Source organism: Colossoma macropomum, unplaced genomic scaffold (genome assembly GCF_904425465.1).
Source record: "Colossoma macropomum unplaced genomic scaffold, Colossoma_macropomum, whole genome shotgun sequence".
NCBI classification, from domain to species: domain Eukaryota; kingdom Metazoa; phylum Chordata; class Actinopteri; order Characiformes; family Serrasalmidae; genus Colossoma; species Colossoma macropomum.
Window position 1 is genome coordinate 28,465,861 of NW_023494804.1, and position 15,559 is coordinate 28,481,419.

The following is a 15,559-nucleotide window of genomic DNA, read 5'->3' on the forward strand; positions in this document are numbered from 1 at the left end:
AGTGTTTTTGTTATGTGCCGCCGCAGACTGTCCGGGCGCTGCACTTACCCACTTCCAAGTTTCGCCTTTTGCGTTCCGTCAACATTAAGTTATAAATTAAATATTTAGAAAATCGTTTTTTGACATTTGTGAATCGATTCAGAATCGTTCACGTCCGCATCGCGATGCATCTAAGAATCGATATTTTCCCGCACACCTAGTGCAACAACTCAAGAACATTTCTCAACATAAAATAGCAAAGAACTTGGCATTTCATCATCTACAGCACATAATATCATTAAAATATTTAGACAATCCAGAGAAATCTGTATGCAAGGGACAAGGCCAAAAACCAGTATTTGCTGGCCAAGATCTTTGGGGCCTCAGGCAGCACTGCATTAAAAACAGACATGATTCTGCAGTGGAAATCACTGCATGGGCTCAGAAATACTTCTGAAAAACACTGTCTATGAAAACAGTTCATCACTGCATTCATAAATGCAAGTTAAAACTATGCAAAGATGAAATCATATATAAACAGGACCCAGAAATGCCACCACCTTCTCTGGGCCTGAGCTCATTTGAGATGGACTGAGCAGAAGTGGAAAAGTGTTCTGTGGTCTGTGGAATCAGCATTTGTTTTTGGAAATCGTGTCCTCTGGGCTAAAGACCATCCAGCTTGTTATCAGCACACAGTTCAAAAGTCAGCATGTGTGATGGTATAGGAGTGCAATAGTGCACATGGCATTGGTGACTTGCACATCTGTGAAGGCACCATTAGTGCTAAATGATATATACAGATATCTTTTTCAGGAAAAGCCCTGCTTATTTCAGCCAGACAATGTAAAACCATGTTTTGCACATATTACAACAGAATAGCTCTGTAGTTAAACAGTTAGGGTGCTAAACTGGCATGCCTGCTGTCCAGACCTGTCACACAGTGAAAACATATGGCACTTTATGAAACGAAAAATACGACCAAAGAGACCCCGAACTGTTGAGCAGCTATAATCCTATATCAAGCAAGAATGGGGGAACATTTCATGTTCAAAACTACAGCAGTGTCTCCTCATTTCCCAAACACTGAAAAAGTGTTATTAAAAGATAAGGTGATGAAACACAGTGGTAAACATGCCCCCGTCCCAACTTTTTTGGAACGTGTTGCTGCCATCAAATTCAAAATGGGCATAAATTTCTCAAGAAACAATAAAATTCTCAGTTTTAGCATTTGATATGTTGTTTTTGTACTGTTTCCAAATAATATAGAGTTTAAATGATTTGTGCAACATTGCATTTTGTTTTCATTTACATTTTGCACAGCATCCTGACTTTTTTGAAAATGGGTTGTATTTTGGCCACTCATCTTTATTATTTTGAATCAAACAGGCTGTTTTTGTTACTGTATCTTTAAGACTGGTACAGTGGGGTCCAAAATCTGACATCCCTAGTTAAAATGCTTCTATTTTTGCATTCTTTTCTAATTAATTACAAAGTTTTTCTTTATAAATGATATTGTAAGCATGACAATTTGAATGCACAGTAGAATCTTTTAAATATTTACATGAATTTCAGAATTTCTAAGTATTTGGTATGTCCCATATCACGCACTGAAGCTGACATGGACCCTACAAATTTGGGCTAAAGCCTCTGATAAGCAGAGGAAATCCACCTGAGAGTCATCTGAACATGTGCATCAATGGAAGAGATAAGACTAAAAAAATATAACGTTTTTAAAGTCTTAACATGGTCAATGTTAGTTGACAAATTGGGTTGCATTTGGATTGTGACCTAGAAAAATAAATATTTCTTTTTCATTTGACTTGTCTTTGTTTACAATTTTATCAAAATTCAAAAATATTCCATTGTTTGTTTTAAGGTTTAAGTGAAAAAAAAAAATCCAGTATTTCATTGTGGCCTCAGACTTTTGGACCCCACTGTATATGCAAATGACTGGTTTGATTGGTTGGTCTTTTGCAACTTGTTCACAAAGCAGTCTGAGTTGAAATATATGGAACAAGCTGTTAGGTTTGGACTGAAATCATCAGGGACGCAGAGCCTTTGGAAGGCTGCAGTGATTTGCTTTGTAACCAAAAAAGTTCCACAAATTTATGGGTCACAATGTCCCAAATTTACAATTGTGCAACAAAGCAAAAAGAGCCCCTCCAACCAAGTGGAGTCAGAAATCCCAATTCCAACAATTCCATTGTTCCCCCAGCTGTGATGTCCGTGTGACTTCATCATGACTGGGTGGATAAACTGCTGAATTGGCAGTCATATGTAAATATGTTCATGATTGTGATATCACAACCATGATAAATTTAAAAATGTCATAGCTTAATCATATGGACTGCATGCACTGGGAAATGAACAATACATTCTGACATGTTAACGATGTTTAAATATTACATCTATCTGTTATTATTTCAAAACCATCTTATTTACCATGACAGGCTCATTTAAAGCCTTCATTCTGTAGTTTAGGGGCAGGGCTGGATTTGGATGTCAGCCTGCATACGCCACAAATAAGCCTGCATTTCCTTTCCTAAAAAGACCTTTAAGGCTTTGTCAGCTTTTTAATGGACTCTTTGAGTGGACTGGTAATGCTGTGTGACAGCCTGAGTCCCTAGCCTTCACGGAAGTGTCAGGGGGCTGTGCGAGCAGAGAGCAGCCTGGCTGCGGGCTCTCTGCCTAGGGATTAAAAACTGTGGCGAGTGCTCTCTGGTCCTCAGGTGTTCTTGGAAGCAGTGGAAGTACTCCTGCACTTACACACCATAGGGACACTTATCCATTGTGCTCTCAGCTGATTCAGCTTTAATGGAGGCATTGTAGCAGCAGTGCTATTCCACTCCTCCAAAATGGAAACAGCATTCAAATTATAATGCAGTTGGGTGAAGTGTTTGGTCTTCATATGGTGAACCATGATTGTTAGAGCAAGGCCTTAAGTTTATTTCAAAAACAAGGAAAATACAGCTTTATGATCATTTCTCCCCTTAATGCACAACTATGGGATTTAAGTACTATGTTAGTACTAAGTTAACAGCACCTGACAAACATTTTTTGGTGTTCTAGATTAAATGCAGATGTTTAAAGCTTGTAAAGGCTACTGTGTTTCATTTGAAGCCTGTAACAGGCTAGACAAAGCAGTTTGACAGTGAATTCTTCAGTAATTCTTCATCCTTCATATGAAGCTGCTGCTGTTTTAGACAGATGTTTTTCTCACAAAACTGATCCCACCCATTGGAAATCAAAATGTGATTGCTTAATTCACGTCAATCATGTCAAGGTGAGGAACCGTCCTTTTGTTTACTTAATGCCAAACAAATACCCTGCATGATGAAACAAAGACTTCAGATTTTGGTTTATTAATCCATAAGAAACTCTTCCAGTCCTCAGTCGTCCATTGGCAGTGCTGCATGGTCCAGGAAAGCTTCTTTTTCTTATTTTGCGATCTCAGCAATGACTTTCTTACTGCTGCTATTTGACCTGTCAGCTTGATGTCTTCTCTTCACAGATAAAACTGAGACTTGCTTACTTTGACCAGTGTTAAGGTGTTGTCCAGTGAGCCAAGCTGTTGACTCTCAGAAGCTTGTTTGATTCTTTTGGGGCTTTGGGTCTGCCAGATATTTTCCTGTGAGAGTTTCCTGCAGTTTCCAAGTGCCTTTTGAAGGTACAGGAACAGTGTGAAAATTTTACCAGGACTGGCAAGGAGTTTGGCCGGGTGGCAGTGCGAAAGTGCAAGTGGAGGATGGCATGGGGGGGTGTAGAGAGGTTGGACAGTTTTACTGCCAATCGCTGACAGCCAATTCACTCTCCACTTAAAGAAAAAGTGGAGCAGAGGAGATGCACTCGCAATGAAAATGTACAAGCCGGGGTGGGTGGTGGGGAGTTGGTGGCTCTTTAAGGCGCAAACTTCTACCCCACAGCTGGGTGGAAGCCACTGAAGTAACAGACATTTTGGGGTGGCCTGACCCCTTTAAAACTGTGTTGTGTAGGAAATTGTACTCACTGACAGCCTTGCCTTCATTGCAATTTCTCTAAAGAAAAGGCCTACATACTTAAAGGTTATAGTGGTCAGTCTGTTTTGATTTGTTAATTGCCTTTTTCTCATCATTACAATAGCAATATGCTACATCTTGCAGTGCGATATTGTCCAAATACTTCCCGAGAAGGTGCAGTAACTCAGTCTTTTCTCACACTGCTTTTATACAGACAGAGGGTTTGTAAGTAGTTAACAAAAGTTAGGAGACCTTTAGGAATTGGTTGCATCAATTTTCAAAGCTCAGTTTACATCCATTGCTGCAGAACAGCTGTCAGGTCTTAACTAATTACTTGTTCCCCAAAAAAGGTCTTTCTATAATCAGTTTTACATTATTTTTCCATTTTCTGTTTATTGTTCAGTTACTTTTAACCTCTGGTAGTTTTCTGCTTACCTTACTATTTCAGGTTATATGCTAGACCTGAGCTGCTTAAATGTCAATAAAACTGGAAAAATGGTGGTGTATTGACTGTGAGTGTAAATACTATGGAGAAAAATAATCCTGACTGGATAATTTTCAGTTGGAAGTTGCAAGAATTTTACTGTTTTATTTCCAACCAAAACAAGTAGTATGACAATACTTTGAGAGTTCAAATACAACAAGAATGATGCTGCTTCTAAATCACACAGTTAATTAGCCATTCTCTAAAGACCTAGAAGGCCTTGAGGGGTTCACTATTGTAGTAAAGACAGAGTCAGTCAAAAAAAAGTGTTGAATGGTCACATAAGAATTAACCTACATTTTTTGAGATCCTAAATGTAACAGCCAAAAAACTGAATAGCTCTCAGTTTATTTTTTAGATTTTTTTTCTAATTTGGAGAACTGTTGCTGTGTGAGAAATGTTGTATAACAGGACTGATATTTACTTTCTTTGATAACTTGCTTATTTATTTATTTATTTATTTTACCCAAAAGGATGCACTGACTCAGAAAGCATCTTTTTAGATTAGCGAGTTAATTACCATCCTCACAAAAGCAGCGGTGCTGCTTTGATTGACAAACAAAAGGAGCTGGGCGTAGGTGGCTGTGAAACAGTGAGACGAGACTGGCACCTGGACACACAGACACGCACAACGCAAATAGACACATACATAAACACATACGTGTGCACAAAAGTACAGCTGGGCTGTTAGAAGAAAGGAAACGCAGATCTAAAGCAGAATGTTGGCTCTGAATTGTCAGTATATACTGCTGTATGCTCATAATTCAAATAGGAAATCTGAAAAACAATATCAGAATATTGTAATTGAAAATGGTAATACAAAATGAAGCCCACCAAGGACATGCTGCCATGCTGCAATAGGCATATAGAATGGTTTACTTTATCTGTAGATCTTTTACAGAAATTTCTAAAATTGCATGTCCATGCTCCACCCATAACTGCACTGTTTTGTAGTTGTTGCAAGGTTGGACAAGCTTTACAGAATGTGAACTAAAAATCTCATTCAGTTTAACAAGAGATTTTAGCTTACGCCTCAGTTAAGCTAAAAACACCTACATTTTGAGTGTATAATTCATTTCTAGGGATGTCAAACGATAAAAATAATTCACCCAATATATCACGATATTTGGTTTAGTTAATCAGGATTAATCACATTTGTCATATTTGCTCAAATTTGACTTTAAAGGCAGTTATTTCTGTTGTATCTACATGAGGGAATAAAATACACTTCATCAGAATGTAACTATTACTTTCAGCAATTCAGTAACACTATTTTCATTATGTCCGTGCAGAGCTCACATGAACTGAACATGAAAAGGACGTGATTAGCATGCTCTTTGAATTTGAATGATTCTTGGATGTATGATTCTGCACTCTTCAAAAAGATGGTTCTTTAAAGGTTCCTTAGTAAAGGGAGCAGTTCTATTTAAAACCATGAGTTCTATATAGAACCCTTTCATGCTTAAATGATTCTTTGTATGGTGGAATGGTTCTTCAGATTGATGGAGAATGTGCTGTATATGGTTCTACAAAGAACCTTTTTGAAAATGGTTCTGTATGGCACCAAAATGTCTTCTATGTTACAAGCTCAACATAATAACAATAGCAGAACCCTTTTGTGGTGCTATGTAGTACCAATTCACCATGCAAAGAAACTTTTTAAGATGCAATGGTTCTATATAGAACTCATGGTTCTAAATAGAACCATTCCTTTTACTAAAGAACCCTTGAAGAACCATCTTTTTTGAGTGTAGGACAAACCTTTAATTGATATAGAACTTTTATGTAGATGTAGAAGTTTTTCAGTTCTTGCAGAAACCAAAAGTGGTTCTTCTAAGCCATTACACAAATAACCCTTTTAGTACCTTCATCGTGTGTATTGTTCCATTCCTACACTCTTAAATAAGATGTTTCATCAAGGGTTCTTTAGTAAAGACAGTGGTTCTACACTGAACCATAAACACTTAAAGAACCATTTGAGTGATTGAATGGTTCTTTGCATGGTGAAATCGTTCTTCAGATTGATGGAGAGTGTGTTTCAGTGTCAAGTTGTAACAATAAAAGAACCTTAGCTGTGTAAAACCCTTTTCAAAAAGATTCTATATAGAACCACATTAAACACAAGCTGCGTTCCAAAGTCTAGGCCGCATTTCTCGGCCGTTACATCATAGCAGGCCATTCCAAAGTGAAACATCCTTCGTATACAGCCTAGAAATGCAGCCTACATTCGGATTGATTTCAAGGACGCATCAGATCTATCCTTCCAGGCCTTCGGTTACCCACAGTTCTCTTCCATTGCCATAAGGAAAAGAAAAAGCAACAAACACAATGAAACAGGCTCCGTGTTCTCTGACTAGTTCCCTCACGAGTTTCACGCCGCTCTGGTGATGTCACCACGCAGCCTTGTTAGGACTGCTCCATTTGTGTGACCAACAGGCTACCAAGGAGGAGTCTTTATAGGACAGTCCAACCGAGGACCCGCACTACCTCGGCTGCAGCCTAGGCTTTGGAACGCAGCTACATTCTCCATCAACCTGAGGGACCACTTCACCATGCAAAGAACCTTTTAACCATGTAAATGATTATGGTTCTTTATACAACAGTTAGTTCCGGCCACGCAAGCTGATTGGTTGTGAGGCGTTCTAACCATGCTGATATTTCGCCATAACATCACGTTTTTTTCACACACTCTGTATCACTCCGCTGAGATGCCATTGCTAAGCAACAACTTTGACAGCTGTAGGAGACGCTTAAGCCATTTGAACGTTTTTACTTCTTAATTTGCGCACAAACAGAAAATGGATTACATTTGACCGTCAGCCGATTTGGTCAGACTCTGAAGATGAGACTACACTAAATTCCGAAACTGGTCAGTTGGTCTGTGTAAGGAGCTGGAGAACGAACTGCCGGCTGTGCAGCGAGCGAGTTAACAAGCTGCTTGTTAAGGAACTATAATTTGGCAGAAGTAAATGCTAACATTAAAACATATTAAATGCCGCGTTCACGGCCCAATTTTTATTTCTTACTTTATTTATTTAAAGGTTGTATAAAAGCAATAGAACACTCGAGGTCGTGTGTACTCGCCTTCGGCTCATGCCTGCGTACAAATCACAGCCATGATGTTATTTCGCAATAACACACTCCCTCTCGTGTTGTATTGCTTAAATATTGAACATTGTCTTTGCTAAAGAACCCTTGAAGAGCTATCTTTTATAGGCCTGTACCTCATGTGTGTCAAAATTATGAAAAAGGCTTTAGTTTCCAAACACTGAGTCAAGCATCATTAGCAGATATTAACCATGACATGACAGACTGTACAAGTATTGTGTATGAAACAGACTGAAGTGGCTTAAACTAACAGACACACTGAGCAGGTGAGCTCAGAGTGAATATACAGTGGGAGATTTTAATATGAAAGTTTCTACCTGACGCTGAGTTGCTGGTGATGAATGCTTTAGTCAGACTGGTGGGAGGTAAACATGCTATATTACATCCCATTCTCCCAGCTGGAGGTTCACGTTGTAGATTGTTCTCATGGTAGTGTGTGCACACACTGTCTGCTCTGTTATACAACAGTATAGTTTCACAAGAGAGCAGTACATGAAATAAAAACAAGAAACAGTCCATTTATGTGGGACATAATTCAAATTACTGAAATTTCTTCATTTGTTTACACAGTTCTATTGTGCTCCTCCATTCTAGATTGTTCTCTCCATTCACATTGTTCTAGAATGTTCGTCCTCATTCTGGCTGTTCAAGAATTTCCCCCAATCCATATTGTTTTACAATATTCTCTGATATTCACTCTCACTCACTGTTCTAGAATGTTCTCCCCCATTTGGATTGTTCCAAATTGTTCTTCTTACAGTTCTAGAATGGTGTTCCTCATTCACACTGTTCTAGAAAATTTCCTGATGTTTCTCCATTCCCTCTGTTTTTCAATGTTCTCCTAAATTCACAGTCTTAAAATAACTCCTGACATGTACAATGTTCTGGAATACCCCATTTGTGCTGTTCTAGATTGTTGTTACTATTCACAGTGTACATTTTTTCCTATTCACACTGTTCCAGAATGTTCTTCTTATTTAAAATGCTCTACAGGGTTGTCTTCCATTCACCCTATTCCAGAATGTTCTCCCATTCACACTGTTCTTCAATATTCTGCTTTTTGGGCTGTTCTACAATGCTCATCCCCATTTACACTGTTCTAGAATATTCTGCTCATTCACACCATTCTAGAATGTTCTTCTCATTCACGCTGTTCCAGAATATTCTTGCTTATTGACACTGTTCTAGATTATTCTTCCCATTCAGACTGCTCTACAGTGTTCTCCTCCACTCAGTGTTCTAGATCTTTGTCCCAATACACATAGTTATAGATTGTTTTTCCCCATTCACATTGTTTTAAAATGTTCTCCCATTTACATTGTTCTAGAATTTTCTACCCATTTAGGCTGCTGTACACTGTTTTCCCCATTCACACTATTCTAGATTGTTAGACTGTTTTTCCTTATCTGCACTGTTCTAGAATGTTCTTCCCATTCAGAATGCTCTGCAGGGTTCTCCCCTTCACACTATTCTGGAACGTTCTCTCCAGTCACACTGTTACAGCTTTTTGTTCTCATTTTACACTGTTCTAGAATCTTCTCTCCTTTCAGAATGCTCTACAACATTCACCCCATTCACACTGTTCTATAATTTCCTTGTTCTCTCTTCTCCATTTACATTGTTCTACATTCTTCTTCCCATTCACTTTGCTCTAGAATGTTCTGACACTGTTCTATAACGTCCAATTCAGCCTGCCCTCTATTCACACAGTTCTAGATTGTTGTCCAAATTCACAGTTCTTGATTGTTGTTTCTCATTCATGCTGTTCTAGATTTATGCTGTTTTAGAATGTTTTCCCCATTCAGACAACTCTAGAATATTTACACCATTTACACTGTTCTAGATTGTTAGACTGTTCTTCCATATCTACACTGCTCTAGAATGTTCTTCTCCATTCTGACTATACCAGAATGCCTCCCTCCCCTCCATTCACACTGTTCCATCAGGCTGGTGACCGGTCTGTATTCAACCTCAGGTCTTCTGTGCTGGTTGCAGAGATCTGTCATGAAATTAAAGTTAGAACTTTGGGAATCTGAATGTCCCTTAAAGACTTGCCTAAAGGTCGTTACTGAATCATGTAACCCCTTAAACTCTAAGGTCCTGTCTGCAAGTTTAGACTTTTACTTATTCTCAAAGTGACATACCAAACACAGTAGTCTCACCACATCTGCTGGAAAATAAGCTTTAAGATTAAGATCTGCATTATTTAATTGGTTGGGTCATATGCCAGGATGATCACTTCAGTGTTTGTGAAGAAAGTTCAGTTCACATTCACCCCACAAGACAAGATGGTTTTTAGATGACATTGAAACAGTTTCTGTCCTGATGAAATGCCTGGTGTATTTGTGCACATATATTTATTTATGGTGTCAACAGCTTTACAAATTGATTAAAATAAAAGGCCATAATGTGGGAAGCATTTTATAGGGAACATTTAATGATATGAAGGTTACAATTTATGTGCTGATTGTGCGGTCACCTGACCCAGTACCTGTTCCAAACTCCCAATTTTCATTTAGGCTTTTTTTTAAGGTAGCATTCTAGAAAATTGTCAGAATGTAGGTGACGTTTCTCAGCTGTATTCAATCCTTCTAAATTGAACAGCTTTCAATGTCACAGCGGTCTTGAAAAGCAGCCTACCTAGACCACTGCCCACCTTTCAGAATGCAGCTTTTGTCTCTTCTCATTGGATGAGTATGAACTGGGCTTAAGTTATACTGTTCCAGAATAAGAACTGATGAACCAGTGTGTATATGGGGGAATATTCTAAAACAGTGTGAAGGAGGGAGAACATTCTAAAAACAGCATGAATGAGGGAGACTCTTCTAAGTAATGTGGAGGGAGAAAAAAAATTCTAGGACCATGTAAATGGGATAGAACATTCTGGAGCAGGGCTGCCCAATGTATGACCTGCAGACCAAAGCTGGCCCACTGAAGACTTTTGATTTGGCCAGAAAGTTAACCTAAAACCACTCGCTCACCCAATCAGAGAACAAACATATTATCAGATGATGTATAACATTCACTTCCTTTTGTACTTTTGTAATAAAATACAGTGCAATATCTTAAAAAAAATGATTCCCTTTTTTGTCCTCTGCCCTGCATAAACACTTCACTTTTGCCTCCCAAGATTAAAAGTTATGGCACCCCTGCTCTAGAGTATCCCAACACCAATACACAGATATGACACACCAGCCCAGTGTTTGTTTAATTTATTTTTTGGAAGAATATTCAGTCTTTTGCTTGGGAGCTGAGCTAAGTTGCTGTGATTTGGGAAGTGCAGTGTCAGGAGCTGTGGTTCCTGAGGCTTGCTCACACTGTGGTGTGTGAGAGTGAGCTTTTTGAGGATGTTCTTTAGAAAAGGCACCCAGCAGTGTTATGCAGCAGAGCACAGAGAGGGTACCCTGCGGGGCTCAGCAGTACACCTCCCTGCTGAGAGACGAGAAGCAGGAACTGCAGGAAAACTCAATTCTGGCATCCTTACTACCTGCTTCACCCATTTCCCTGCACCGAAATGATCAAGACAAGAACATGCTTATACATATATACACAGATCAGATAGGGATACTGCAGTGCTTAATGGAGCCTTTAAGTATGAATGTAAGTCGTATGTCCTATATTACTCAGTGTTACCAACCTCTCTTCATGCGTTAGAATTATACAGGCTGTTTTGCTTAAGACTGATATATGTAAATGACCTCTGTTCTGATTGGCTGCCCTGTATTGTGCTGATTCAAAAAGTGGTCTGGGCTAAAATTGACTTTAAAACATTAACGTGAATGAATGATTGGTGGGGCTAAATGTAGTAGACTGAATGGGCAAATATGTATAAATGCATTGGTTTTCATGACATTAATAATTTCCTTTTTTGTAGCTTATTTTCTAGACATGAACTATAGACTGGAGCTTTTGTTTATATGCATTTTTCCAAAAAAGTCAGGAAAATGAAGACCCTCTAATGTTAAAATTTTGTCGTTGGGATGTTAGGAGGATTGATGTTTAGTGCATTTTAGTTTTATTGACTATGAATTACTTTTAATTTACTTAAAATATCCTATAGATCAGTTGTTTTCAAATATGTTACTTTAAAGTTACTTTTCCAGTTTTAAACTCAACTAATCTTTCCTCATCTTTCACCCTCAGGATATAACTGCATTCAGCTTATGGCAGTTTTGGAGCACGCTTACTATGCAAGCTTCGGCTACCAAGTCACCAACTTCTTTGCAGCCTCCAGGTAAATAATATATATTTTATCACTTATTCCACCCCAACTGAATTCGTAAGGGTATCTTTTGCTGCATAGAAGTGGGACTGGTTCCTGGATTGCTGTGTTAATATTGAGACAGCAAAAACACTTTCTTAAGCATTTTAAACATGCACAATAATGTTCATACCTTTCTGATAATGCCTTTAGAGTATAGTAGCTTTTTCCAAAGTCTTTTCCAGCCAATCTGTTCTTCTGAATCAACACTTAATTAGTGTTAAGTATGCTACAGTGTTAAGCCAGTAATATCCATATTTGAAATATTGCATTTCCTTTGTTCCATATGTTGTTTGAGCTCACCTGAGCACAGTTTTTTTCAAATCAATCAATCAATTGGGTCACTTATCATATTGTATTCAGTCTTTTGGTCACACAGAACTTCTTTCTTCAAACTAAACAACAGAAAATCAAAATTTGAGGGTGAATGAAAGTATGAAGGTTGTGTAATCAAAAAAGCTCAAATGAGTAGTGTTAAATATTCATGGACGTATATCTATATGAAGTATCCCATTGGTGGGGTTAATTGTAACAGACAGAGTAGTAGTAACAGTCACTAAAAAGTCTGGTAAATCAATGCAAAACACTATTAATTTAATACAGTTACATGCTGTTTGAACCAAACCTTCAAACCTAAATACATAAAAATAACTGCATTAAATCAATAATAATAAATATAATAAAAATAAATGTAATAAATCAAAAGATTCAAACGTGGCACATTTTTTTTGACCAGTCCATTGAACATTGAATTTATATGGGAGGGGTGTGGACTTCTCTCAGTGTTTCCTCTGAAAGGCTCAGTTTTCTCTCTCTGAGTTCTTTTAACACTTCAAAATTGTGTTAAATTACAGAGAGATTAAAATAATATAGAAGTGAATCCTGTGACTTAAAGACACAAATCAGCAGAAGAAAAACACTTATGATGAAAAAGTTATCTTTATGATATAAAAACACTTTTCAGGGTGAATGCGGAGAAAAATCTGTCTGACTGCTGTTGGAACTTGCAGATGATGTTGCTATGGAAATGCAAGAACATGAATAAAAGCATGTTCTGCTTGAACCTGTTTAGCTGTTTAAACCCATGTTACCTTTTACCCCTCATTAGTTTGTGCCCCTCTCTCTCCTAATTAGCAAAACATCCCAGCAGTCCACACTCTAAACTATGTCATCGCATCTTTTGTAGCAAAAAAAAATAATATTCAGAATTTATAAAACACCAAAGTAAAAAACATGTCTGCCTCTCATTGCCACCCATGCTCTGTGTTTTAGATGTTGCTAAAATGCAACATGGGCCTCAGTTTTCACCACTTTACTCCATTATTCCATTATGATCAGGGGGTCCAACTATGGGTTTGCAGACTCCCTGTCCAAGAAATTATGCATGAGACGCATGAGAAGGCTTTCCTATTGTATTTGCAGCATATAAAACCGTACTTCAGATTTTAAAATTAAAATTTGCTGGTTATATACACCGATCAGGCATAACATTATGACCATCTCCTTGTTTCTGTGGTCATTGTCCATTTTATCAGCTCCACTTACTATATAGGTGCACTTTGTAGTTCTACAATTACACACTGTAGTCCATCTGTTTCTCTGCATAATTTGTTAGCCCCCTTTTACCCTGTTCTTCAGTGGTCAGGACCCTCACAGTTTAGGTACTATTTGGGTGGTGGATCATTCTCAGCCCTTCAGTAACACTGATGTGGTGGTGGTGTGTTAGTGTGTGTTGGGCTGGTACGAGTGGATCAGACACAGCAGTGCTGCTGGTCTGTGTCCACTCACTGCCCACTCTATTAGACACTCCTACCTTGTCAGTCCACCTTGTAGATGTAAAGTCAGAGACAATAGCTCATCTGCTGGTGCACAGTTTGTGTTGGTCATCCTTCATCAGTGGTCACATGACGCTGCCCACAGAACGTTGTTGGCTGGATATTTTTGGTTGGTGGACTATTCTCAGTCCAGCAGTGACACTGGGGTGTTTAAAAACTCCAGCAGCACTGCTGTGTCTGATCCACTCAGACCAGCGCAAGACACACTAACACACCACCACCACATCAGTGTTACTGCAGTGCTGAGAATGATCCACCACCCAAATAGTACCGGCTCTGCGAGAGTCCATGGGGGTCCTGACCACTGAAGAACAGGGTAAAAGGGGGCTAAAAAAGTATGCAGAGAAACAGATGGACTACAGTCTGTAATTGTAGAACTACAAAGAGCACCTATATAGTAAGTGGAGCTGATAAAATGGACAATTAGCATAGAAACAAGGAGGTGGTCATAATGTTATGCCTGATCGGTATATAAATAACTTGTAAAATGTGCCATAATATGTTAAATAAAGCAATAACACATTAAATTCAGCAAATGATTAAAATTTTCAGAAATGTTTTTTTCTGTAGAGGATGTGTTGACCTATTTTCAGTAAAGCATGTAATTTGACCAAGTGAGCCCAAAATGTTGCATTCAACTGCATCAGTGCCAGAGTCTAGAGATGGCGTGCTACTACTTTCTCTTTTGTGAAATAGATACCAGCACTGATATTGAAATCTTTAGTATCAGCCGACACCTCATATTTTTTTCTTTAACACTACTAAGCAGTAATTCTTAATTGATGCACTTTACTTAAGATGAGCATCTGTCATGCTGAAACTAATCAAACATTCTCCTACCCCACAGGATGAAATACACAGCTACCAACATCATAACACAGTGTTTTATTAAAAAATTTTGTTACAGGATTGAATCTGGTTCATCTTTTTTCCCTCTCATTTCCAATCAAGCATTTTCCTCTCATATCGGCTCAGTACCGATACGCATCGATACCAGCGTGGCGTATCTACTACGCCAGGGTCTGTCAGGATTAAACCAATCAAAGCAGGTTCTGTGGTCCTCACTGTACACAGTGTAGTTTTTGGAGATGATTGAGTTAAGTAAGTATTTCTGAGTCAGTAATTGTAGATCATTGTTCAGCTGTCTGGGTTGCTGTAGATAGGATTCTGCTGTGTCTCGTTGCAGATGCTCATAAGGTATAAATAGAATGGCAGCTATTAATCCATAAATTGATATTGATCTGCATTTCTCCTCCCAGTAAAGGCGTTTGTATTGTTATATGTAAATGGGGCAGGGTAACCTTGGCTTAGCGCTAAAAATCCCACTGATTGTAGCTTTAAAGGTAATTATTCTCACCTCAGGGCCCCAGAGCTACACTGATTCCATCTGCATGCATCGCTCTCTCCCCACCAAAACACATTAGTCCCCCATGCCGTGGCCTGCTGACATTTTATTTATTGCTGTTATTTCTAAAGGGCCTGGTAGTGTGAGAGTGTGACAATAACTAAATGCTTTTCATTTTGTGCGCGAACTCGGGTGTGTGCTGGAGTGTTTTTCGGCCACGGCGGCGGAGCACGAAGCGCGGTGCCAGCCACTGAATCAGGATGAGCCAGTCTGACAAGGGCAGTAATCTTACAGTAAACACATTTGCAGTTAATCCACAAATAGAAGAGAGCCCAGATAAATAACAATAGTGAAAAAAAGAGAATTGGGCCTCCAAAATAAATAAACCCTCATGAAAGAAAATGGCGCATTTGGATGAAGGGAGTGAGTGGCCTTCTCAGCCTAATAAAATATGACAGACTCATTGGGAATTTTTATTTCTTCTTCTGTGCGCGAGGCTGCCGGAGCCACCCTAGCTGAGGCTAGATAGAGTGTAATGTATACAGAGTCATT

The 15,559-nt window shown here is 38.7% G+C and overlaps 1 protein-coding gene across 1 annotated transcript in view; it reads left to right on the forward strand.

The window, feature by feature from the left end:
• Nucleotides 1-15,559, forward strand: part of gbe1a (glucan (1,4-alpha-), branching enzyme 1a) — a 230,990-nt gene that overhangs the window by 77,706 nt on the left and 137,725 nt on the right. The window contains exon 6 of the mRNA XM_036595341.1: nt 11,710-11,800. Coding sequence (XP_036451234.1) covers nt 11,710-11,800 — 91 coding nt within the window. The remainder of the gene's footprint in view (nt 1-11,709; nt 11,801-15,559) is intronic.